Genomic DNA, 27,875 nt, shown 5'->3' on the forward strand with positions numbered 1-27,875 from the left:
GCATAATAATTCCTGGGACATCTATTAAGACTAGCGAAAATGGGAAATAGTCAATATCTTAATATAAATATGTATATGTCTACATATTTTATTATAAATATCAAAACAAATCAATAACTGCTTAAGAATCTAATAAAGTAGTTTAACACTATTCGTTTTTACAAAAATATTTTATCTACAATCAGAATTAAATATATTGTCATCATAAATGCTAAACTTTTACAGCATAATGAAAGTTTTTTAAATCAGAGTTGGTATTAAACCCAGCTTTTAAATAAAGCAGTAAAAGATTCGGAATAATGGCCTATATATAACTACAATATCGGTCTTACAATTCAGATCATGCACTTTTTAATAAGCTATTGACTTTTTGTGTTCTTTAAAGATAATTTTTTGACATAATGAGAAGGTATGGGTTAGATCACTGTATTGCTCACACACCTTTTACTGGTAATTGCAAGAACAATATTCACGGAGATTTACGTTTTAAATGTTCCGACCAAAGATAATTTTTTAACAAATATCAATGTTTAAAACTTTGAGTTTAAAAAGTTTTCAAAAAGGCGCCACTTTGCTGAAAATGGCCAGAGGGAGAGCGGCCGCTCCCCCTGCTCCCCCCTGCGTACGCTACTGAACATCGGGTATAAAATATGGCGCATGTACGCAACATAAATCATGCACTTAAGGGTTAATATGTCCTTAAAGTATTTTATAAAATCGTGAGTGGTATTCACACATCCGATGTGGTTTTAAAAACTTGATTGTGTGGTTTTTGTGAGACTCTACTAAAGTTTGGACGTATTTTATATTTTTTCTTACTTTTGGTTATTAAACAACATTCGAAAAAAAAAGTCATAAACAATTTTATTTTGTCTTATTTTCACATTGGAAAAAATAAATATGGTGGTACTAGGTCATAATGTAAAAAGTAAAAGTTAAAAAAATGCCAGAAGTTTAAAATGTGATGCTGCAGAAAGCTAGTCTCATTTAAGTGAAACTTCATGTTAAAAATTGTTTTGGTGAAAATAAATAAAAATGCAACCTTAAAAGCAAAATATGTTTTCAAGTTCTCCGCATTAGCAAATGCTACAGATATAATTCCTAAAAATAATTAATTTTTGAACTTATTTTCAGCAATGATTTTTTTATTACGTCCACTATGAAGAAAAAAATTGACAAAAACACATTTTTTTCAATCGTCTGCTTCTCATCAAACTCAGCGGTATCCACAAAAAACGGGACTTACGGTTGACTATTCCTGCAGGCTGTCGTTGAGACTCTAGTGTAGGATTGGTTGATTCCTTTTTCAAATAAACATTATTTCCGATGAAATCTAAATGGTTTTTTGTCTATACCTCTGCTTGTTGGAGATTAACCTGACTGGATTTAACTTTAAATATAAGGACACGGAATTTTAAATCTCAGAATTAAAACCATGAAGAAATGGATATGGTAAAATGGGAAATTATGAACAATTATCCAATTGTATAGATAACTTAAATAGCATATGTTTTGAAAAAAATCAAAGCAAAAATAGACCTAACACACTATTATACATGGCTTCTTCCCTCCCACCCCCATGATTTTAAACGATGTGGACCCAGCCTATCCCTTAGCGAAAATAAAAGACACAATATAAGTTGGTTACATAAAATCTATTCTATAGAGCATACGAAACTTTCACATTTCTTCCAACATCTGTTTTATTTTAGCGTTTATTGACTTAAAACAAAAAACGAATTCATACATGCACCATATTTAAATGAAAAAAGAAATTTTAAAAAATATTTCTGTTGCGAAGGAACTTCTTGTTATTTAACTGGTTATTATAAAAGTGACGTATTTTAATGGTTAAAATTGTGTACCTGGAACAACTCATTTCGTTTCCCCTAAAATGAAAATAAAAAATCCAAAATCAATAAACACAGAAATAGAAATTCGATAATTCAACAATCAAAGTCAGATGTTAGAAGCTGGGACGTCTGGTTTGTAGAACCTGATCAGGGTTGTTGATGACGTCTGCTTCCAAAGTGGATTTTCGTGTGATACATTGATCCACGCTATTTCCATGTCTGCAAGTTTAAAAAATAAATAATAATATTTTTTAAATTAACGCATTGCAAATAAAGTAGTAGTTGTTAAATTAGATATCTACATAGCCGTGTTGTCAAAAATAAGTTAAAATACTACATAATTTGCAAAGCTAATGTTTAGAAACTAATGAAGTCATTGACCTGTTGATAGTGACCCCATCAGATGGGTTTTTGGGGTCAGTATGTTTGATATACAGGGCGTCACGTGATCCCATGGACGGGCATTGTGGGAAATAGTTGTAGGGCATCAGGAAGAAGGTCATGTGATTACCAACAGAGGGCGTCACTGGCAGGTCCTCGGTGTGGGGGATGTGGTGCATCCCCATGGAGACCCAGCACACAAGGTCCTGGATGTGGCAAAACATCATAAATGTCAGGACTAGTTTTATTTTAAGTTATATGTTGAATATCAAAATTAATATGAAAATATCCGACCAACAGTCAAATAAATAAAGTAATTCGCTACGTTAGAACCTTATTCACATAGAGTTTTTAATACATACCACATCGGTTTGAATACACACACATGAATAGTAAGACGACGGATACGTTCTGAGCATATTAGACTGTTATATATGTACACTAACTAAAATAGGTGGACTAAAAAGTACACATATTTACATATCCTACTACTCTCAATGAAAAAAAATATACAAAAGGCACGTAGCTACACACATACAAACAGACACCGTCTAAGCTACACAGATATCTACATATATGTTTAATGTAGATTTAACTAAGATGCACCTTATCAACAATGTCCTCGTCATCATTATAAAACTTTGTAAAGTCGACGACAGGTTGAGAACCATCGAACATTCCGTAGTTGGAACTGGAGGTGAACTCCTCGTCTTTGTGACGTGTCACTGCCATCTGGTGCCGAGCCCAGGAGATCGTCGGCTCGTTGCCCTCACCCTCGGGGAGGATATTTTTGGACACGCTTTTGATATCGATGCTAAAAAAATTATGTAAAACAACATTTATTTTCTTCACCACTTCTGACAAGTACATACGAGCTTGGATGGGAACCCTCTGATGTACAGCATCCAATTAAAAACAGTCCAATTACACCCCCAACTAATGTGACCATTTAAAGAAAATTATTGAAAAAAATTTTCTTTGTTCTGAGTCTCCAACTCCGGCCACGATTTAAAAAAAAATCTCTTTTGATAATTGGATAGATTTTTTTGTGTGACGGTAACAATTTTAGCGTTGAATAGTTTGGTTGATGAGGTAGTTTTAGTGTTGAATAGTTTGGTTGATGAGGTAGTTTTAGCGTTGAGTAGTTTGGTTGATGAGGTAGTTTAGCGTTAAATAGTTTGGTTGATGATGTAGTTTTAGTGTTGAATAGTTTGGTTGATGACGTAGATTTAGTGTTGAATAGTTTGGTTGATAAAGTAGTTTTAGCGTTGAATAGTTTGGTTGATAAAGTAGTTTTAGCGTTGAATAGTTTGGTTGATGAGGTAGTTTTAGCTTTGAATAGTTTGGTTAAGCGAATGAGCACTAAAGAGGTTTCAAACACAATCACCAAAATATAATGGATGGTTTTTGTATATCTCTTAAACAGTCTTTGCTTCAGAACTTTCTTACAACACTAGAGAATGCGGATTGTGATAAGAAATAAATATATTGATGCCAATGGTTTAAAAAATAATATTTATTAATAAATACTCTTAATTACTATTTCTTCTATTCTTGTATTGCTAAACTCTAAACTTTAACCTTTCAATCTAGTTATTGGATTCTTTCCTAGCAACATTTTAGGTTACCATTTTTTTCTACGTCATTCTGCCTTCGCAAGTCAAACATTCGATCACAATAAACAAATCAAACTTCTTATACTCTCTAACCCATTATCCATTCTTACTGCCCGTCGTTATTATTAGCTTAACCCTAATACACCACGTCTCTGTGCCAATCGGACGTTTGTGGTTTGTCCCAACCTACCTTTTGTCCGAATCTACCTTTTGTTCTGTCACATTTATACCAACAAATGTATACCATCACCATATCCTACCGGTAAGCCTTCACCTGTCCGAGGTTGGTTTTGTTCGCCTCGTTGTAGACGATCAAATATTTCGGTTTCTCAAAATGAAAGTCATACAAAGCCTCTTTTTCCGTTTTCTTTAAATTCGAACGCACTTTGTTCTGGTGTATCTTGATACAATGATCCTAGATGGAATAAAACTAAAATGTTAATTATGTTTAAGGAACCAGGACATAAAAAAAAATTACTTACAAATAAGGTAAAAGACTTATTGAAACCTTGTGACACATTAGGAAGAAAACTGAGGTACCATTTGTTATAATGTGAAATCTTAAGCGGGAACTCGGAGAAATGTTGTGAGGTGTGTTAATTTTATATATTTGAATTTAACAAAAAAAAATTACACGGAAATAATACATTTGAAACCATTGTGTTTTTGTTTTAGATACCTTTCCTGACCTTTGTTCTTTCATCTTAAAACACCAACTGGTACGGGCCCTTTATATGGACATGCTCTGCATCTACATACACTCCTAAAGACATCTACATGACTGACCTCTCTTGCAAACTTCTGTGGCAACCTACTCTACATCTACAAACTTCCGTGGCAACCTACTCTACATCTACAAACTTCCGTGGCAACCTACTCTACATCTACAAACTTCCGTGGCAACCTACTCTACATCTACAAACTTCCGTGGCAACCTACTCTACATCTACATGACTGACCTCTTTAGCAAATGTCTGGTCGTTGACGATGTCCAGGGTCTGGTAGCGGTTGGACGAGCCAGCAATGTCAAGGTCGACCTTGAAGTGGGCCATATGGTGGTGCACGTTCCCTAGGATGTTGTCGTGGAGTCTGAAGCCGTAGGGAATCTCCGCGTCTCTGTAGAAGCTGGTCTGTATGTAGCCTGGAGAGTTCAGCATTGTACGCGGTTTAGGAATATAGGTCGCTCATTCTAGACCAGGGGTTTCCAACCTTTTTTTACTCTAGAGCACATTCTAAAATATCGGTAGGGTGGCGGGCACCACCTATTTTAAATCGACAAACTCCTTCCAGAGGCGTAGCGACCCTTCCCGTCACCCGGGGACAAAACTTTCGATTTGCACCCCCCCTCAAGTTTTCTATTTGCACCCCCCCCCCCCCTCAAATTTTCGATTTCCATCCCCTTCAACCTTTCAATAATGTTTATGAAAAAAATTCTGTCTCTGTCGAATAGTGAGAGGCGGGCACATACGAATCGTTCGGCGGGCGCCATGGCGCCCGCGGGCACGGGGTTGGGAACCCCTGTTCTAGACTAATATAAGGCGGTATAGGAATATAGATCACACATTTAAGGCAATTATCACATAATATACGAATATAGGTAACTTATTCCTGTAATATAAGGGTAATCCACACATAGAGCTAGTTATTATTGACAAAATGAATGTTTTGTAATTTATCACATATTAGAGGCAATAAAAACATTTTATGGTTAAAGGCAACAAAGATTACTTTTGTCGATGATAACACGGTATAGAAATTTAGGTCAACCATTGTAAAAGTATTTTTTGAAGTGACCTGTACTCAACACTCTAGTCTCAATGATGCCATTCTGATGAAAGATGAAGTCCAAAATGTAATCGTAGTTTCCTATCGTCATGGCCGATCTGTCGAAATAATTGTTCCATGAAGAAAATGTAATAGTTTTAAAGAACTGTAGAACAATCCATCATCATTTCTATCGTGGATTCTCTCACTAATTAATCTACATGATTGTTGAAATACTAATCTGATTATAACAATTTTTAAAATATAAATTCAACAATTTCCCCTTTCCAATAGTTTCCTTTTCCTACCTGAGAGTTAAAACAGATTTCTTTGCCTACCTGAGAGTTAAAACAGAGTCCAACATTCCCCCGTAAAACGAGCCGAAAGCAAATTGGTAGGACAGATGTCTCCTCAGTGGGTAGCCATTGTTCTGTTCAAACAAACAAAACGTTGAGGCCAGCTCTACGTCCTCTCGGCTACGTTGAGCGAAGAAAGTCTAGAAATACAGAATAGGATTTAGATCGGAATTCATCTCATAGTAAAGGACTTTCAAATCATACATTAAACATTAAATATAAAGTTAAGTACCCAGACGAAATAATTTGAAGCACACTAAGGAAAAAACTGTCTGACCTGGTTTATTAGGGTCGCGAACTCGGGACAGTCACCTCCAGGAACCAGAGCTTTGGAATGTATGCCAAGCAATGCCCCACTGTCGACGTAGTTCATGTTCGACTGTGGTGTACAGAAACGGTTAGTTCCTTTTGAATTTCTAGGACTTCCGTAAGTAAATATGAATTAAATTTTCTTTAAAATGTGTTAAATAAATCACAATGAGGTAAACATTTCATTTTGAAAGTTTTAATTAAACATCGACCAACACAAAACTTTGCTGAGCACTTACTATTCCAGGAGCATCTCCCGAATAAAAGACCGACAACTCTGCCAATGCTATTTCATATGCAATTCTCTCCCCTTTGAATCTAACATCGTAGAGAGCTGGTCCCGTGAATGGAGACATTCGGAAATTGAAGCTCCATCCCAAATAATCAACCTGTGAAGTTGGAAACTTTTGAATTTATTTCATAAACTACATTAAAAATAATTGATAAAACATATCGGAAAAACATAGAAATTTGTGTGGGCCTATATTCAAACCGCTCCTAATTTTGCTAATAGTGATTGAAATAGTTTAACCTAAAATAGTTTTTAACCCAGAAACTGAATTTCACTGTATTGTAAAAATATTTTACAGTAATCTCTCCCAATGATCAAACGAGCGGTATCCATGTGCATTATGTAGTAGAGGTGTAAGGAACATTATTGTTACATCGATAAATAGGGTTGGGATCCAAATATTTTTAGTTTCACTAGTGATTTATTGAAGAAAACACACATTTCTTTAAAACACAGTGTTATTTTTGTTTAGGCCTCTATGTCTATTGTAGGTGTTTCCAACTATCCAACGGAACTTTCTATCTTTGAATGAGTATTTCTTGTACTTCAACTGAGTGAATATCCCAAACTATCCAACTTACCTTTCCATTTTTGAGTGAGTATCCCCAACTAACCAACTGACCTTTCTATCTTTGAGTGAGTATCCCCACCTAACCAACTGACCTTTCTATCTTTGAGTGAGTATCCCCACCTAACCAACAGACCTTTTTATCTTTGAGTGAGTATCCCCACCTAACCAACTGACCTTTCTATCTTTGAGTGAGTATCTCTTGTACTTTAACTGACCTTTCTATCTTTGAGTGAGTATCCCCACCTAACCAACTGACCTTTCTATCTTTGAGTGAGTATCCCCACCTAACCAACTGACCTTTCTATCTTTGAGTGAGTATCTCTTGTACTTTAACTGACCTTTCTATCTTTGAGTGAGTATCCCCACCTAACCAACTGACCTTTCTATCTTTGAGTGAGTATCCCCACCTAACCAACAGACCTTTTTATCTTTGAGTGAGTATCCCCACCTAACCAACTGACCTTTTTATCTTTGAGTATCCCCACCTAACCAACTGACCTTTCTATCTTTGAGTGAGTATCCCTACCTAACCAACTGACCTTTCTATCTTTGAGTGAGTATTCCCACCTAACCAACTGACCTTTCTATCTTTGAGTGAGTATCCCCACCTAACCAACAGACCTTTTTATCTTTGAGTGAGTATCCCCACCTAACCAACTGACCATTCTATCTTTGAGTGAGTATCCCCACCTAACCAACTGACCTTTCTATCTTTGAGTGAGTATTCCCACCTAACCAACTGACCTTTCTATCTTTGAGTGAGTATCCCCACCTATCCTACTGACCTTTCTATCTTTGAGTATCCCCACCTATCCTACTGACCTTTCTATCTTTGAGTATCCCCACCTAACCAACTGACCTTTCTATCTTTGAGTGAGTATCCCCAACTAACCAACTGACCTTTCTATCTTTGAGTGAGTATCTCTTGCCGTCTGGCTCCACTTGTAGTGGGGGTCTCTGGGGCTGGTCAGGCACGGGCTGACCTCGTCTGTACAATGTTGAGAACAGGTCCTCATTCTCTACTGGTCTTGTCAACTTCCGCTTTGGGATTCTGTGGGGAGAGCGTCAACGGAGATAATCAAGGAATAGTTCAACTGGGAAGTTTAGAGTTACTGGACTTGACAGCCGAGGTAATTTTACTACAACAGCTCGTGAAGATCTCGTATAGAAACTAGAACATACAAGACATCGGAACAGTTTTAGTTACAAGACCATACAATCACATTGAACAGAGCATCTATAGGCTACATAATATCGACACGTTTGTTTACATAAATGTAAGCATGTGATAAACAAACATACATAAAAATATATGTATATATATATATGATGTATATGGGAACTATATGTCTTATATACATACACTCCAGTGTCCCTGATCGCTGAATAAAACCTACGTGTTGCTATCGTAGCCTGTGATGAGGTCCTCTACTGTATTGTACATCTGACCAGCGTACCAAATTTTCTCGATAGACCAGTTCGAAGGGTTAGAACTGTCCAGGTTACAAAGAGCAGCAAAGTCCAGTGGGAACAGGGTGTGGAAGGGCAGCTGGTATGTTAAAATGAACCACATTCGTCTGAAACAGTTGGTTTAACATTTACACATAAACATTTTTTTTTTAAATATGACAAAATGCTCAGCTTGCTTGCAGTATAAAATGTTTCAAATTAAGAATTATTTAAAATATAAAAAAAAACTTCGTGTTTGCACAAACTATAAAGCTGCAATAATTTCATTGTTGTACAACTGTTCTTAGTACGATACGGTGTCCGCACATGTAAGGGGGGACTGGCCGCCGGTCTACTGGCAAATATTTCAGTGGGTCCCAAGAATAGTTTTGGTCTGGCCCCACTACCAGTACTCTAGTAGGCCTAGTAGTGTTTATTTTGTTTTTAAATAATTAAAATTTTGAAACAGCTGTCATTGCAAAACTATACTTCAACTCACAGGCCCACTTTCCTATTGTTTACAACCCACCGGAATGGATATGTCACAAGCATACTGGAATATAAGTTGTATTCTTCAGTTTTTTTTTTAAAGAGACCCACGGATTTCTTTGTAGGCCTTAGCCCTAAGGCTCTGATTGAGAAAGATGCACAATGAAAATTTGAATCTCGGGTTGGGTACCCATAAAATAATTATCCTGGCCCTTGAACAAAGCCATCAACCCCTGCATCCATCCCAACAGGTAGGCATACTTTAGTTTAATCATTAGACAGCAAGGAGAGATAAACTTTGATGCACCAAATTACAGACTGCTAGGAGGTCGTTTGGTATGCATACTTTATTGTAGTTGAGGATTAAAAATGCAAAATGCAAAATGCGAACTATAATTCATTCTAGAACAATAACTACAAATTACCTACAAAATCTACCAAAGATCTAAAAGATCTAACCGATACCTAAACGCTATAGCAAGAACCTGTAATGATGTAAAGGCCAACGAAAGCTCACAAGATCTAAATCAATTGCAGATGAGTACAACCCACCTGAGATTAGTGTTTTTCAGGAACCCAGATCCCAGCGGAGATGGCGTGAAGGTAAAACATTCCTCTCTCGTGTCACAGTGGGTTATGGTGGCGTTGTAGCTCTCACGGAAAATGTAGCCTATCTACGTGCAAATAAATAAAAGTTCCCATAAACCGAGCTTATCAATTCTGCAAGTGTTAGAAAACACACACCAAGACATTGATACAAAGTCTAGTGATTACATAAACCTACCTTTTTATCCAGCGCCACACCCAAGGTCATCAAAATGGTTTCAAACTCCAAATCCCAATATGGTCTATACGACAAAACACATACATCACATGTTGTGTATGTAAGGAAATAGTAATTGAAAAATAAATTAATTTTTTCTAAAGGATTCGAGGAAAATTAAAACGTAATACAGTAAATCGTCGCTTACTGTAAACCGGGAATTAAAATGGAGTTAAGTTAGATTTGTCACCAGTTTTTAATACAATCTGTTCCGGTATTAGAGTATCAAGTTGGTAGGCTGTTGTTTCACTGATCGGACACGTCACAAAGTCGTGACTCATCTACATGTAGACACGTCACAAAGTCGTGTCTCATCTACCATTAGACACGTCACAAAGTCGTGTCTCATCCACCTGTACTGAACATGTCACAAATTCGTGTCTCATCTATCTGTAGACACGTCACAAAGTCGTGTCTCATCCACCTGTACTGAACATGTCACAAAGTCGTGTCTCATCTACCTGTAGACACGTCACAAAGTCGTGTCTCATCTACCTGTACTGAACACGTCACAAAGTCGTGTCTCATCTACCTGTAGACACGTCACAAATTCGTGTCTCATCTACCTGTAGACACGTCACAAAGTTGTGTCTCATCTACCTGTACTGAACACGTCACAAAGTCGTGTCTCATCTACCTGTACTGAACACGTCACAAAGTCGTGTCTCATCTACCTGTACTGAACACGTCACAAAGTCGTGTCTCATCTACCTGTAGACACGTCACAAAGTCGTGTCTCATCTACCTGTAGACACGTCACAAAGTCGTGTTTCATCTACCTGTAGACACGTCACAAAGTCGTGTCTCATCTACCTGTAGACACGTCACAAATTCGTGTCTCATCTACCTGTAGACACGTCACAAAGTCGTGTCTCATCTACCTGTACTGAACACGTCACAAAGTCGTGTCTCCTCTACCTGTAGACACGTCACAAAGTCGTGTCTCATCTACCTGTAGACACGTCACAAAGTCGTGTCTCATCTACCTGTAGACGTGGCGTCACAAAGTCGTGTCTCATCTACCTGTAGAAACGTCACAAAGTCGTGTCTCATCTACATGTAGACACGTCATAAAGTCGTGTCTCATCTACCTGTACTGAACACGTCACAAAGTCGTGTCTCATCTACCTGTAGACACGTCACAAAGTCGTGTCTCATCTACCTGTAGACACGTCACAAAGTCGTGTCTCATCTACCTGTAGACACGTCACAAATTCGTGTCTCATCTACCTGAAGACAAGTCACAAAGTCGTGTCTCATCTACCTGTATTGAACACGTCACAAAGTCGTGTCTCTTCTACCTGTAGACACGTCACAAAGTCGTGTCTCATCTACCTGTAGACACGTCACAAAGTCGTGTCTCATCTACCTGTACTGAACACGTCACAAAGTCGTGTCTCATCTACCTGTAGAAACGTCACAAAGTCGTGTCTCATCTACATGTAGACACGTCATAAAGTCGTGTCTCATCTACCTGTACTGAACACGTCACGAAGTCGTGTCTCATCTACCTGTAGAAACGTCACAAAGTCGTGTCTCATCAACATGTAGACACGTAATAAAGTCGTGTCTCATCTACCTGTACTGAACACGTCACAAAGTCGTGTCTCATCTACCCGTAGACGTGGCGTCACAGAGTCGTGTCTCATCTACCTGTAGACACGTCACAAAGTCGTGTCTCGTCTACCTGTACTGAACACGTCACAAAGTCGTGTCTCATCTACCTGTAGACACGTCACAAAGTCATGTCTCATCTACCTGTAGACACGTCACAAAGTTGTGTCTCATCTACCTGTAGACACGTCACAAAGTCGTGTCTCATCTACCTGTAGACACGTCACAAAGTCGTGTCTCATCTACCTGTAGACACGTCACAAAGTCGTGTCTCATCTACCTGTAGACACGTCACAAAGTCATGTCTCATCTACCTGTAGACATGTCACAAAGTCATGTCTCATCTACCTGTAGACACGTCACAAAGTCATGTCTCATCTACCTGTAGACACGTCACAAAGTCGTGTCTCATCTACCTTTAGACACGTCACAAAGTCGTGTCTCATCTACATGTAGACACGTCACAAAGTCGTGTCTCATCTACCTGTACTGAACACGTCACAAAGTCGTGTCTCATCTACATGTAGACACGTCACAAAGTCGTGTCTCATCTACCCGTAGACACGTCACAACGTCGTGTATCATCTACCTGTAGACACGTTACAAAGTCGTGTCTCATCTACCTGTACTGAACACGTCACAAAGTCGTGTCTCATCTACCTGTACTGAACACGTCAAATAATCGTCTCTCCTCTACCGGTAGACACGTCACAAAGTCGTGTCTCATCTACCTGTAGACACGTCACAAAGTCGTGTCTCATCTACCTGTACTGAACACGTCACAAAGTCGTGTCTCATCTACCTGTACTGAACACGTCAAATAATCGTCTCTCCTCTACCGGTAGACAAGTCACAAAGTCGTGTCTCATCTACCTGTAGACACGTCACAAAGTCGTGTCTCATCTACCTGTACTGAACACGTCACAAAGTCGTGTCTTATCTACCTGTACTGAACACGTCAAATAATCGTCTCTCCTCTACCGGTAGACACGTCACAAAGTCGTGTCTCATCTACCTGTAGACACGTCACAAAGTCGTGTCTCATCTACCTGTACTGAACACGTCACAAACTCTTGTCTCATCTATCTGTAGACATGTCACAAAGTCGTGTCTCATCTACCTGTAGACACGTCACAAAGTCGTGTCTTATCTACCTGTAGACACGTCACAAAGTCGTGTCTCATCTACCTGTAGACACGTCACAAAGTCGTGTCTCATCTACCTGTACTGAACACGTCACAAAGTCATGTCTCATCTATCTCTAGACATGTCACAAAGTCGTGTCTCATCTACCTGTAGACACGTCACACAAGTCGTGTCTCATCTACCTGTAGACACGTCAAAAATTCGTGTCTCATCTACCTGTAGACACGTCACAAAGTCGTGTCTCATCTACCTGTAGACACGTCACAAAGTCGTGTCTCATCTACCTGTAGACACGTCACAAAGTCGTGTCTCATCTACCTGTAGACACGTCACAAAGTCGTGTCTCATCTACCTGTAGACACGTCACAAAGTCGTGTCTCATCTACCTGTAGACACGTCACAAAGTCGTGTCTCATATACCTGTAGACACGTCACAAAGTCGTGTCTCATCTACCTGTAGACACGTCACTAAGTCGTGTCTCATCTACCTGTACTGAACTCGTCACAAATTCGTGTCTCATCTACCTGTAGACACGTCACAAAGTCATGTCTCATCTACCTGTACTGAACACGTCACAAAGTCGTGTCTCATCTACCTGTAGACACGTCACAAAGTCATGTCTCATCTACCTGTACTGAACACGTCACAAAGTCGTGTCTCATCAACCTGTACTGAACACGTCACAAAGTCGTGTCTCATCTACCTGTAGACACGTCAAAAATTCGTATCTCATCTACCTGTAGACACGTCAAAAATTCGTGTCTCATCTACCTGTAGACACGTCACAAAGTCGTGTCTCATCTACCTGTAGACACGTCACAAAGTCGTGTCTCATCTACCTGTAGACACGTCAAAAATTCGTATCTCATCTACCTGTAGACACGTCAAAAATTCGTGTCTCATCTACCTGTAGACACGTCACAAAGTCGTGTCTCATCTACCTGTAGACACGTCACTAAGTCGTGTCTCATCTACCTGTAGACACGTCACTAAGTCGTGTCTTATCTACTTGTAGACACGTCACAAAATCGTGTCTCATCTACCTGTAGACACGTCACAAAGTCATGTCTCATCTACCTGTAGACACGTCACAAAGTCGTGTCTCCTCTACCTGTAGACACGTCAAAAATTCGTATCTCATCTACCTGTAGACACGTCAAAAATTCGTGTCTCATCTACCTGTAGACACGTCACTAAGTCGTGTCTCATCTACCTGTAGACACGTCACTAAGTCGTGTCTCATCTACCTGTAGACACGTCACAAAGTCGTGTCTCATCTACCTGTAGACACGTCACAAAATCTCACCTGAGAGTAAACTCGACAGGATTCCGTCTATAGGTAAAGTTGAGCAAGTCACATCTCTGGATGTCAGGCAGGGGTCCACACAGGTATTCCTCCACCACAGCAGGGGTCTTGTCCCCCCTGAACATCATCACACGGGCGCCTCTTGCAGGTTGCTCGTCTCAATAAAACAAATAAACACATGGCTAATTAAAGATAGCATGCTCTGTTCAGGTACAACTCTAAAATTATAAAAAGCATTAATTTTCCGTGGCTACATTCTATTGTCATGTCATAAAATAGAGCTCAAATAACCACAACTTTAAAGGCAACTGTAGGGACGTATCGTAGCTAGTTATTTTATCTAAAGACATCGCATATGTTTACACATATGTAATGTCAAATACACAAACAAGTAAGCATTTAACTGCAGTTTTTTTCTTCATTCTCAGTCCGAACAAAAAACATTAAAATAATAAATTCCTATATAGTAGCCCTATATGTTTCAAACCTTTCCATATATAAAAAGCTTAAGTGAGTTTAGAAAACAACTCTAAATTCAATATCTAATTATCAGAGTTAATTGGTGACATCATTAACAAAATTAACTTAACTCCATTCTTGCAGCGTGTTTAAAGTACAACAGCTAGCTCTGCGTGTTTGTCTAAGGTCTGATAAAGTTAGGCCAGCGTTCGAGTATTTTATTTTGTGCGTCGCGATCTATAGGAGAGGGTTAGCGATAGATTTCGGTTTAGTTTTTACACTACACGACAACCAATCATGTTGCTTAAAACACGAAACCAACTCCGCCATAAATAAACCAACTTTTTAACACAACTCATGATGTAGTACTCACATCCATGATCTAAGAAGTTCATAACCTGCGACTTCTTGGGTAGAAACAAATCCACCATGTAGATGTAGCTGGAATTAACGGTCGCTTGGCTAGAGTTCACGGCCCTGATGTTGGGGTCATTCTCCAGGTAAGTCCTTAACTGGGAAAAATAATGGAAAATTTGGAAAAACATTGTTTTAGAATTATAAAGAATCAAACTAAAACGACATTCCTAATTATATGTAATAGGTAAACACTCTACATTGAAGGATATATGATACATTAATGATGAAGGTAAACATTCTATCACTACGCCACACATATTCGGTGTAAAATAACTAGGTAGACATTTGTCTAATAAAATAAAATATTGGCAAAAATACCAGATATACCACCCATAAAAAATAAAACATCAATCCTAATGTGTGATGGTAGTTTTGAATATCGTTGTTCGTACCTGGTCATATGGGATATAAAATAAATTGAACACGGACACGGTCTAGCTTTTTCCAATCAGTACAACTGATTGGAGATCAGAAAAAAAAAACTGGTCAAATAAGTGTACCTGTTTGTTAGCCGCTGGTCAAGTAATTTTACATTCATGCTTGTGAGTACTCTCCATTCTAGCTGAGGTCATTGAAGGTCAGTACTTACATTCTAAAGTTCATGTTTTGTGAGGTCATTGAAGGTCAGTACTTACATTCTTAAGTTCAAGTTTGGTGAGGTCATTGAAGGTCAGTACTTACATTCTTAAGTTGAAGTTTGGTTAGGTCATGGAACGGTCAGTACTTACATTCTTAAGTTCAAGTTTGGTGAGGTCATGGAACGGTCCAGGTGAGTCCGGTTCACTCCGGTCTATTTTGTTGCCGTTGGTGTTGGTAGAGCCGCACGCTGTAAGATTGCTACAGTCCTCACCAGTAGATGTAACGTTAGATCCGCCATCTTGTTGGGCGCAGCTAGTCAGCCATAGACTGGACACAAGCAGCCAGAGACACACAGCTAGACACATACCTGTGGGAGCAATCAGTTAATTCGTAGATCAGGTTTTTATTTCATCTGCTGCATTCAATGGAAAAATAACTACGGTTATTTAGAAATAATCGTGTGTATGTTCGTGTCTTGCTACGATAGGTGCAATGGTTAGATGCTACATTAGAGTAGGTTGAGGCAGTAGCTGTAGCTTTTGTATACAGCTCTGTTGACTAGATGCTACACTAGAGTAGGCTGAGGCAGTAGCTGTAGCTTTTGTATACAGCTCTGTTGACTAGATGCTACACTAGAGTAGGTTGAGGCAGTAGCTGTAGCTTTTGTATACAGCTCTGTTGACTAGATGCTACACTAGAGTAGGCTGAGGCAGTAGCTGTAGCTTTTGTATACAGCTCTGTTGACTAGATGCTACACTAGAGTAGGTTGAGGCAGTAGCTGTAGCTTTTGTATACAGCTCTGTTGACTAGATGCTACACTAGAGTAGGTTGAGGCAGTATCTGTAGCTTTTGTATACAGCTCTGTTGACTAGATGCTACATTAGAGTAGGTTGAGGCAGTAGCTGTAGCTTTTGTATACAGCTCTGTTGACTAGATGCTACACTAGAGTAGGTTGAGGCAGTAGCTGTAGCTTTTGTATACAGCTCTGTTGACTAGATGCTACACTAGAGTAGGTTGAGGCAGTAGCTGTAGCTTTTGTATACAGCTCTGTTGACTAGATGCTACACTAGAGTAGGTTGAGGCAGTAGCTGTAGCTTTTATATACAGCTCTGTTGACTAGATGCTACACTAGAGTAGGTTGAGGCAGTAGCTGTAGCTTTTGTATACAGCTCTGTTGACTAGATGCTACATTAGAGTAGGTTGAGGCAGTATCTGTAGCTTTTGTATACAGCTCTGTTGACTAGATGCTACACTAGAGTAGGTTGAGGCAGTAGCTGTAGCTTTTGTATACAGCTCTGTTGACTAGATGCTACACTAGAGTAGGTTGAGGCAGTAGCTGTAGCTTTTATATACAGCTCTGTTGACTAGATGCTACACTAGAGTAGGTTGAGGCAGTAGCTGTAGCTTTTGTATACAGCTCTGTTGACTAGATGCTACATTAGAGTAGGTTGAGGCAGTATCTGTAGCTTTTGTATACAGCTCTGTTGACTAGATGCTACACTAGAGTAGGTTGAGGCAGTAGCTGTAGCTTTTGTATACAGCTCTGTTGACTAGATGCTACACTAGAGTAGGTTGAGGCAGTAGCTGTAGCTTTTGTATACAGCTCTGTTGACTAGATGCTACACTAGAGTAGGTTGAGGCAGTAGCTGTAGCTTTTGTATACAGCTCTGTTGACTAGATGCTACATTAGAGTAGGTTGAGGCAGTATCTGTAGCTTTTGTATACAGCTCTGTTGACTAGATGCTACACTAGAGTAGGTTGAGGCAGTAGCTGTAGCTTTTGTATACAGCTCTGTTGACTAGATGCTACACTAGAGTAGGTTGAGGCAGTAGCTGTAGCTTTTGTATACAGCTCTGTTGACTAGATGCTACACTAGAGTAGGTTGAGGCAGTAGCTGTAGCTTTTATATACAGCTCTGTTGACTAGATGCTACACTAGAGTAGGTTGAGGCAGTAGCTGTAGCTTTTATATACAGCTCAGTTGACTAGATGCTACACTAGAGTAGGTTGAGACAGTAGCTGTAGCTTTTATATACAGCTCTGTTGACTAGATGCTACACTAGAGTAGGTTGAGGCAGTAGCTGTAGCTTTTATATACAGCCGTGTTGACGGTTGACTTTGGCAAAACAAGTATTAAAACTGTCGAATCGATGTCGAGCTATGAGATGATCACAGTTCACAGATGGTTCACAGTGGCAATTTGTTGTCCTTTAGAAAGATCCGTTGGAAAAGTAACTCGTTTTTTTAAAAGCTTGCCTGAACTTTCTGGGTGTCTCGAATATTCGATTTATCGATGCTTTTTAAACAAACAAGATAGAGTATTCAGCATAACAGGAAGTACTCTTAAACACAGTATAGCATAAATACCAACACAGCCAAATATAGAGCTTCTCTTTTTTTTAGTTATGACGGTCAATAGTGCAGATAAAATAGAGAGTATTTGTTTCTGTGACCTCGAATATGATTGTATATTCATATCCCTCTTTTCTATCCCTAACCTGAGTCAAGAACCAAACATAGATCCGAGTTTGTGACTTCCGGATTAGCAGTTGATCACTCTACATCAGGGACTCTCGGTCCGATAAATTACCCATCACATAACCCAAACACGATACGACATAATCCGTGCCCTGAACACGACCAGCACCAGATACAGAAACCCTATCTGTTGACAACAAGCTCAAATTGCTCAAAGCTCAGCACCCAGGTGCTACTGCACCTATTACCCCCCCCCCCCATCGAAATAACAGCATTGATCGTGGGTTGGTTTTGTTTCACGTACACTATTGTTTGACGTGCAACCGGTAGCCATGTCTACTAATTGGCTATCAAACACGTGCAACTGATGTACTCAACAGATAAAAAAAACAACTCACACAGCTCTCTTTGTAAACAAAATAATTTTATAATCCCAATTAATAACGGAAGAGTAAGGTACTTTAGTGAACAGTTAATACATAACTTGTTTTGAAGCTGCTACAATATGTCACACAATCAACTACACGGGTATTTAGCCGCCAGGCAGTGCATGCTCGGATCAACAAAAACAGCTGAAATAGACGACGCCAACAGCCACACAGCTAACTACAGCGGACACCAACAACCACACAGCCGAAACCAACAACCACACAGACGACACCAACAACCACACAGCCGACACCAACAACCACACAGCTAACAATAGACGACACTAACAACCGCACAGACGACACCAACAACCACACAGCTAACTACAGCCGACACCAACAACCACACAGCTAACTACATCCGACACCAACAACCACACAGCTAACTACAGCCGACACCAACAACCACACAGCTAACTACAACCCACACCAACAACCACACAGCTAACTACAGCCGACACCAACAACCACACAGCTAACTACAGCCGACACCAACAACCACACAGCTAACTACAACCCACACCAACAACCACACAGCTAACTACATCCGACACCAACAACCACACAGCTAACTACAACCCACACCAACAACCACACAGCTAACTACAGCCGACACCAACAACCACACAGACGACACCAACAACCACACAGCTAATTACAGACGACACCAACAACCACACAACTGACTACAGCCGACACCAACAAAAAAATCAATAAAAACACCAGCTGTTTGTTTGATATCCTCCCTTTTAACTGGCCAATTGTTTTTTTATCAGTGGTTCTAAAACTGTTGTCATTTGAAGTAAGACGTGGGATGATGGAGAACATGGGATAAGGATACACATTATGGAGAAAGTGGGATAGGGATACACATTTATGATGGAGAACATGGGATAAGGATACACATTATGGAGAAAGTGGGGATAGGGATATACATTTATGATGGGAAAAGTGGGATAGGAATACACATTTGGGTTAAATACCGCTGTATTATCCCGTGAAATGACTGCTGACATTCATTTTGCCATCTCTTCCCCTCCCAGTCGCCAACAGCTAGGTTTAAGTGAAAACAATATGGCAACAGCTGAGTCGTTGAGTCGACTGTTCTTACTCACCTTTTTTTCTGCTAATAGCTCCCGAATTCTGTCGGCCAGTCTTTCCATCTCACACCCCCTTCCCGTCATAATCCTACTCAAACGACTGCGTCGAACAACTCACCCAGACCCCTCCGCCCTCCATAACCCCTTGTCCCAAATTATTTATCAGAACCCCGCCCCCCCCCCCCCAAACTACCCATAGCAAACCGTTCCCTAGACTACCCCCTCCCCCCCCCCCCCACCAGAACATCTTCCTATACTGACATCCCAACACTTTGCTACGTTTTATAAAACACATTTACTCCAGCCTTATTCTTTTCATCTACATCGACACCATATTATCCATACACACAAATAGAACAACATGTAGCATAAATACAACAACCCTCATTTCACCTAGAGTACACTTTTAATTAAGCGTCTATAAATAACTCAACCTCATTATGATACAGAGCGGAGACGAGCGATCAAGTGCCATATGCCTGTGACAGTTACTATTTATAGAGTCTGATGTTCTGTACTATAATGACGCTATCAACTTCAACATTATTTAAATGTTGAACTGTGAAATAAATGGTATCCGGACAAATGTGTCAGACATTAAAGAATAAGCTGTTCTAAGCTAAAGTTATTTGTTTAACCATATAGTGCCAGCGTCCCTCTTATGGGACGCTAGTTAAAAAATTGCTAAAATTTATTAAAAACTATTTAAAACACAAATTATGTTTCTTTGTATTTGGAAATGGTACGACTAGAGTATTTGTGTGTGTTTTGTGAAAAATGTTAATTTAGAAAAAAAGTTGTTATGCCGGTTTTGCTAGACTTGTCAAAATGGCGGAAAAAAAGAAAACTCGCGCACAGGAACATGCATATCTTCTAAAATATTAACATTTTTAGTGCAAAATACATTTGAAACTTGAAGCAGTACCACATTTTTATCCGATACAGATTTAAGAGTAACAATCTTTTTAACTACTTCATTATATCAAGTGTACTACAAGCGTCCCATAAGTGGGACGCTAGCAACGAATGGCCCCATGTAGATTGTTACACAAACGTCATATTTATTGGACACTAGCGAGAAACACAGATGCAAATGCTTATGTTAAATTGTTATTTATGATGGAACAATGGTTATTTTTTGTTAACTGTTGACTTTGGGGTATTAAGTAGTATTTATAGATATTTAATTAAGACCTTGACCTATATATTATCATGATCATCATTCCTTTGTGGCCCCTGGGGAGCAAAGGGCTGCAACCACACATCTCCAGTGGACTCGGTTTTGGGCTGCTCCTCTAATCTGTGCCCATGTGACCCCAGCTGTTTTCGCCTCCTCTTCAACCGTTCTTCTCCATGTCTTCCTTGGCCGGCCCACCCTCCTTTTTCCCTGGGTATTCCAGTCTAAAGCATGCCTTGCGATGTTTTCTTTTTCTCTTCATAACGTGTGTCCGATCCATCCCCACTTGCGGGCCTTAATATCTTTCTCTATTGGCTGTTGCTTTAGAAATTGCCACAGGTCTTTGTTTGATATTTTGTCTGGCCATCTTATTTTAAGTATATGTCGTAAGCATTTGTTTACGAATGCCTGTAGCCTATCACTATTTGTCTTCGTAACACTCCAGGTCTCCGAGCCATAGAGTAGCACTGCCTTGACATTTGTGTTGAAAATCCCAATTTTGCTCCGGAGTGACAGGGCCGTGCACCTTCACATCGGGCGCAGTGAGTATTACTATTATATTACTTATATATTATTTTATTAAAAAATTGAAAATAATTTTTTTTGGAAATATTTACATTTTATTTCTAAGTTTTCAGAATCACACTAACTGAAGTATTTAATACCATTGAATATAAACTAATTTAGTATTGCTGTAATATCAGCAGCACATGATTTTAAAATTATAACAAACCAGAATAATAACATTGGTCACGATTTAGGTGAAAAGATTCAGTCATTGGGTTCGGTTAACAACAGATGGAAATACTGTTCAACTCTTTCAAGCTCAAGCTAGCGATAGCAGAAATGGGACTTAGCGATGTAACGTTGTCATGTGCTAATTTTATTCCCCTCCAATGGTTCCTCATACCAGTTTTACTTTGTTAACTTTAACGAGAGTTTTTAAGGAGATTGCTGGTGCTAGGTTGGGAGCTGTTCGGACAAATCTATTTATACTGTGACTTACCTCTCCGGGTTCAAATTATCAACGGGCCGAGGACATGATGGCCCCACTCCACAGACCGAGGACATGATGGCCCCACCCCAACAGGCCGAGGACATGATGGCCCCACCCCCACAGGCCGAGGACATAATGGCCCCACCCCCACAGACCGAGGACATGATGGCCCCACCCCCACAGACGGCAGACATAATGGCCCCACCCCCACCCCCACAGACCGAGGACATGATGGCCCCACCCCCACAGGCCGAGGACATGATGGCCCCACCCCCACAGACCGAGGACATGATGGCCCCACCCCCACAGACGGCAGACATGATGGCCCCACCCCCACAGACCGAAGACATGATGGCCCCACCCCCACAGGCCGAGGACATGATGGCCCCACCCCCACCCCCACAGACGGCAGACATGATGGCCCCACCCCCACAGACCGAAGACATGATGGCCCCACCCCCACAGACCGAAGACATGATGGCCCCACCCCCACAGGCCGAGGACATGATGGCCCCACCCCCACAGACCGAGGACATGATGGCCCCACCCCCACAGACCGAGGACATGATGGCCCCACCCCCACAGGCCGAGGACATGATGGCCCCACCCCCACAGACCGAGGACATGATGGCCCCACCCCCACAGACCGAAGACATGATGGCCCCACCCCCACAGACCGAGGACATGATGGCCCCACCCCCACCCCCACAGACCGAGGACATGATGGCCCCACCCCCACAGGCCGAGGACATGATGGCCCCACCCCCACAGACCGAGGACATGATAGCCCCACCCCCACAGACCGAGGACATGATAGCCCCACCCCCACAGACCGAGGACATGATAGCCCCACCCCCACAGACCGAGGACATGATGGCCCCACCCCCACAGGCCGAGGACATGATGGCCCCACCCCCACAGACCGAGGACATGATGGCCCCACCCCCACAGGCCGAGGACATGATGGCCCCACCCCCACAGGCCGAGGACATGATGGCCCCACGTCCTGCTGATGTAAACAGCCAGAGAAAAGGTCAACACTGATGTGGGAGCCATAAACGTCTAAACGTCCGGCTCTGGCGCATTACTGGCTCATGACGTCATTCTGTCACGTCATCACTGATTTTGGTCTTTATGTGACCTGCCAGTCAGAATACAGGTAAACTGGCAGGCACGTAGGCAGGGATGAAGCCAGATTACTCCCCCCCCCCCCCCGCCCCCAATAAATCCATCATGAGGTATTTTATTTACTAAATATTTCCCATACTTGAGGTAGTAATTACAGTGAGAAAATAATAATTAGCTCTTAATTAACCCAAATGGCGAGGGAAACCACACATATTTGACACGGCACGGCGACACGTGTCATGACACCATTGACGGGCTAATGACAGATATCCATCTAATCACGTGATGACCGTCCATCTAACGTCTGCTGTCACTTTCATGCCATACCAGGGACTACTGCGGCTAGTCAACACACTTGGTCATTGACAGGTGTCGCAGAAAGACGGGTAGGTTATGTTATTCCAGTTCTCAATAGGTATGGTATTAGACGTAAGTTATTGTAGATGAATTCTCCATATACTGGCTGTATGACGTCACCTGAGTTCACCCAAACAAACGGGTACTTCACATTAGGGAAGCAATGAATGACGGTGTGGAATAGTCTAGACACTTTGGCCTAGGATGAAAAGGTCAATGAAACAGATGAACTCTACTTCATCTGCCCAATGCGTCTTGGGCATGACCGTAATATAAGTTACATTTTACTTATTCTACAGCGGTTTACAAATAATATAACTTACAATCGATTAAAATTTGCATGTAGCTAAAATATGTAAGGGAAGTAGCAAGATCTATAATTTGCACGTTGCGCATGTGCTCATAGAACATTTTTTTTGGGTATAAGTTGAGATTATTGATATTTTTAGCACATATGATCGTATTTTTGAATCATAAAGAAATTGACAAAAATCGTGAGCCCGATTTGTAGTTGGAATAAAACTGAGAAATAATCAAGGGATTACCCAGTAATGACGTCACGCTAGTTGAAGCGATTCGATGTTGCAAGTCGCACAAAAGACAATTTATTTGAAGCTACAGAGTTCTATCAATCCCATATTCTCCCATATTAAAGTTCTAACAAAAATAGCGTTATAATATGGTACAAATAGTCACATGTACCAGATATTCCCCGGTCACTCCATTACGACATGTAAAAAGTTACGAAGGCTGGTGTACTCATCACGTGATAATCCAGATTATGAGAAGTGTAATCGGGCTGTAGAGCGTTCGTCTGGTAACCCGAAGTCTTGACTTGTATCAGGGCTCGACAATGTAGGACCTCTCTGAATACACCCAGCTTAGACGGGCATCTAACTACGTTAGGGAAAGTAAAGGCTGTTGGGCATATGCCGATTTCAAGAACATATAAGCTCTAGTTTATCTATGGATCTTTAAGTTCGAATGGGGAACTTTGCTGGCTTTGTTCACTTTATAAACGTTTTTCAAATTTCTGACAGATCTGCCGCATCTGAAGGTGTACTTACAACTGACAAGGCTGCCACTGCTGGACGAGTTATCTGCCACTGAAAGAGTTATCTGCCACTAAACAAGTCATCTGCCGCCACTGAACAAGTCATCTGTCGCCACTGAACGAGTTATCTGCCGCCACTGAAAGAGTTATCTGTGCCTGAAGGACTCACCATCCTGTACCCACAATGGTTCTCACAATGAGGGGTCTTTTTGCTCTGCTCATCTTTATCCTGGTAAGTCGCTAGTCCTTAACATTTTTATAAGAGAACCTTTATGTCATACAAATGTCAGTCTTTGGGTCTGTCATACAATGTCGTCAGTTGGTCGAGCTTTAATGTCAGGACCTAATGCTAGAAGGTCTTTGTAGCTATATTATAGCCAGAAATGCCAATACATACATTATTAAATGACAGGCATGACACCCGAAGTGTCAATAGTTATACTCTTAAATGACAGACATGACATTTACACCATTGCTGCTAATGACATCTATTCCTATAATTAGCAACATAAATATGTGCTATCACGTGTTAGACTTAAGCGTACAATTGATTCTTAAACATTAATTAAATTATTACACCATAATTGAACACATATTCACAAAGTGTCCCTAATCCCCCCCCCCCCCCCACCTTTGTCTCGCCTCCAGGTGATTGGCAGGCCAGCGACCGGTCAAGGCGAGGACTGTAAGATTGAAGCACAGCCCATGATGCCACTCTTCAAGGTCAAGGAAATCTTTGGGACCGGGCACCAGCAGGAGCCCACGGATTCCAGGATCGTCTCACACGAACCCATCATCCCTCCCCCTTTCAAAAAACGTTAAACGTTTACCCCAAACCCATCATCCCTCCCCCCTTCAAAAAACGTTAAACGTTTACCCCAAACCCTTCAAATCATGCATCATCGATTTTTTAAAAAATATCCTATATATACTATCAACATTTATCATCAACATACAAGGAACATTTAACATTTGATATACGTATAACAATATCATCTATATACTTTGAACATTTATCAACCCCATACTTTCAACATTTATTGTCTACATACTTTTAACATATACCAACAACATACACTCAACAATATCCTCCATTGACTTTCAACATATATCAACAACATACACTCAACAATATCCTTCATTTACTTTCAAAGTTTACCATATGGGAACTTTTAACATTTATCAACATCAGACCTTCAGCGTATTGTCTTTAGCTGTTTACATTTCGTCCGCTTGATGTTTGTGTAAGAAATGCAAGTATCGTAATTTAACATGTAGAACACTAACGTCATATAACTTGTATTGGGATATTAAAAGACAAAACGACAACACGATTTGAGTTGATGTTTTTATATTGGTGTTGTTGTTGTTTGTAGTGTTGGTGTTGGTGTTGTTGGTAAATTTGCAATTATAAAGTTGGTGTAAAGTCTGCTGTTTTTGACAAATGCTTCCCTGGCTCAACTTAAGTTTAGGCGGTTGTTTAGTGACAGTTCTAGTCGACGATACCACGGACTGTACGCCAGTGGTAATCGAAGCCGCCAAGTAATCATAGGCAGCAATATTGTAGCAATTATTGAAGCTTTATAACAATTAGATTTTATGGAAGCTGCTTCGTAGTGTAATCAAACCAATTAGGCAAAGTATAGGGCTGGTAAGTAGGTCACCAACCAGTTCTACGGATCAATAAAACTTGCATGGGCCATAGAACAGATAGGTGACCTACTTACCAGCCCTATAGGTGATGAATACTATTCAGTAAAGTAAGAACAATGGAAGAAGTCACGTAAATCATCGGCAATCTAATTTGACCGATAGAATGTTGTAATCGAAATCATTCAATAGAGTGTTTTAATCTATGCTGTTATGTAATATGGTTAGTTAAGAAATCGGGCTAGGGTCAGGTAATCGGTATGAAAGTCAAGTAATCGATATGAAAGTCAAGTAATCGGAATGAAAGTCAAGTAATCGGTATGAGAGTCAAGTAGTCGGTATCGGTGCAACATTTTACACTGAGAGCTTAAAACCATGTACCCACAATTATCGTTACTATTTTTAGGACCAGAGTAGGAAATTCACGTTATAAAGACTTAAATCTAATGTAAACATAATGCGTAGTTTACTGGAACTAAGTAGCATTGTTCATGAGAAATATTTTCAGATCAAAGTTGGCCCATTCGTACCTGTTGGTTCATGAGGCAGATGAGGAATTATGTTCAGCTGTCCTTTACCTTTGCAGTCTTTGCGCCAGGAACTTATTACAGCTGGGTGGACTCAACGGGACTCGCATTCTGAACTCGGGTATTCTGAGTTGTGGATCCACCACCCGACAAATCAACCCTGTATCATATCAGTCGACTGCTAAAATCTAATTAAGGGTTTAATTGTGTTGGTCTCTTTTCGCTCACTCCGCTCGAGAGCACGTGTGGGACTGGCACCCGATCACCCTCTCCTCCATCCATCATCGAGAATCACCTTTAATGAAGAAACTGCGAACGTATCATCGACGGGCTTTAAAAAAAAGAATCTAATAATGAATGTTTAAAGGGAGTTAACTAAGCAAATTTTAAAAATGAATTGTTTTGTTGATTGCTTCCCTTACTTAAAAAAAAATTGGGATTTTGATCGACTTGAAAGTATATGTAATCATACTAAATCTAAAAAAAAAACTCTTAAAAATACGGCAAGCGATAAGATTATAGTTACATTTTTAAAAATTAAATCTGTTTGGGAACATGTTTTTATATTTTTGTATAGAATATAAGCCGGTGAAAAACCGTTTTCAAATATTTTATCAATTCAAATGTCCTTGAAGTCAACCGGAGGGGTGAAGAAGAGTAAAACAATTAAAGTAATAACAGTTGTTTCCCATTATAAAGTACAATAGCGGTCAATGGGGTATGGATAGCCTAGTGCTTTATTTATATTAAATAATATTACTTCCCCTACCACAACAACACACTGACTCTACTAATCCAAATAAAAAATAAAAGTGTTAGCTAAATTACTATTGTATTTCTAGTTATCATTTGTTAGAATAAGTCTAACCTTAATAAAACCGTAAGTGATTATCTACTTATTTCACAAATGTTATAAAATATTCAATTTTGGTTGAAAAGTATGCTATCCCAGGGGTCGGCAACCTTCTGAGACGGAAGAGCCAAAAGTTACAATTTATCGAATTTCAAGGTTTTTAAAGAGCCACTAACATTTTTATTTCAATATTATAATTTTGATAAGTAATATATATATATATATATATATATATATATATATATATATATATATATATATATATATATATATATAATTTAAAATAATTATATTTAAATATGAAATAATATTTATTATATAAAAACACACATGCTTCTCAGAAAAAATATTAACATATTTTATCTAGTAATCAGTAATCAAATAAACTAACTTTAATTATTGATTATTATATACAACAGTTTCGCCTTGCATGCCTTTTGAACGTTTGTTTAAACCTGGCTCATTACTTGTTTTCAGTTTTAAGCAGGCCTCTAGATTTTTATTTGTTATTTGGCTTCTTTACTTTTTATTATATTCATGCAAGAAAACACGTGAATGTTGTGTCCCAAAAAATCGTCAGCACTCCAAATGGCAAATGCCAACTTCTTTACATCACTGTAGTATTCTGGAAGACTATTCCATCAGTCACATAATAGCGCCTCCACTCGCGGCATTTCTTTTAGAGCTGTCGGGTTGTAGTGT

The 27,875-nt window shown here is 39.9% G+C and overlaps 2 protein-coding genes and 1 long non-coding RNA gene across 3 annotated transcripts; 2 read left to right on the top strand and 1 right to left on the bottom strand.

Annotated features, from left to right (window-relative positions):
- Nucleotides 1–1,791: 1,791 nt before the first annotated feature.
- On the bottom strand, nt 1,792–18,027 carry LOC131948446 (putative amine oxidase [copper-containing]). The gene is made up of 17 exons (XM_059310057.1): nt 17,923–18,027; nt 15,575–15,792; nt 14,803–14,941; nt 13,971–14,127; nt 9,865–9,928; nt 9,633–9,754; nt 8,540–8,719; nt 8,043–8,193; nt 6,519–6,668; nt 6,248–6,349; nt 5,953–6,110; nt 5,645–5,733; nt 4,810–4,991; nt 4,111–4,265; nt 2,841–3,048; nt 2,235–2,440; nt 1,792–2,072 (listed from the first exon to the last, which is right to left on the bottom strand). Exons 2-17 carry the CDS (start codon nt 15,788–15,790, stop codon nt 1,967–1,969), a joined length of 2,385 nt encoding a protein of 794 aa, XP_059166040.1. The 5' UTR covers nt 15,791–15,792; nt 17,923–18,027; the 3' UTR covers nt 1,792–1,966.
- Nucleotides 18,028–21,676: 3,649 nt separating this feature from the next.
- Nucleotides 21,677–22,648, top strand: LOC131948462 (uncharacterized). The gene has a single exon (XM_059310071.1). It carries the CDS (start codon nt 21,677–21,679, stop codon nt 22,646–22,648), a length of 972 nt encoding a protein of 323 aa, XP_059166054.1.
- A 363-nt stretch (nt 22,649–23,011) lies between these two features.
- LOC131948457 (uncharacterized) lies at nt 23,012–25,474 on the top strand. The gene is made up of 3 exons (XR_009388015.1): nt 23,012–23,118; nt 24,130–24,375; nt 24,792–25,474. It is a non-coding gene; the product is annotated as an uncharacterized LOC131948457 (long non-coding RNA).
- Nucleotides 25,475–27,875: the final 2,401 nt, after the last annotated feature.

This window comes from Physella acuta, unplaced genomic scaffold, assembly GCF_028476545.2.
Source record: "Physella acuta isolate Inbredline_101_S28 unplaced genomic scaffold, ASM2847654v3 ptg000647l, whole genome shotgun sequence".
Taxonomy (NCBI): domain Eukaryota; kingdom Metazoa; phylum Mollusca; class Gastropoda; family Physidae; genus Physella; species Physella acuta.

Coding starts and splice junctions, on each gene's coding strand:
- LOC131948446 (XM_059310057.1), bottom strand. CDS start 15,790: ATGTGTCTAGCTGTGTGTCTCTGGCTGCTTGTGTCCAGTCTATGGCTG. Junction 9,929..13,970: donor CCTGTCGAGTTTACTCTCAG/GTGAGATTTTGT, acceptor TTTGTCGTATAG/ACCATATTGGGATTTGGAGT. Junction 8,194..8,539: donor ACAGGCTACGATAGCAACAC/GTAGGTTTTATT, acceptor CTCTCCCCACAG/AATCCCAAAGCGGAAGTTGA.
- LOC131948462 (XM_059310071.1), top strand. CDS start 21,677: ATGATGGCCCCACCCCAACAGGCCGAGGACATGATGGCCCCACCCCCA.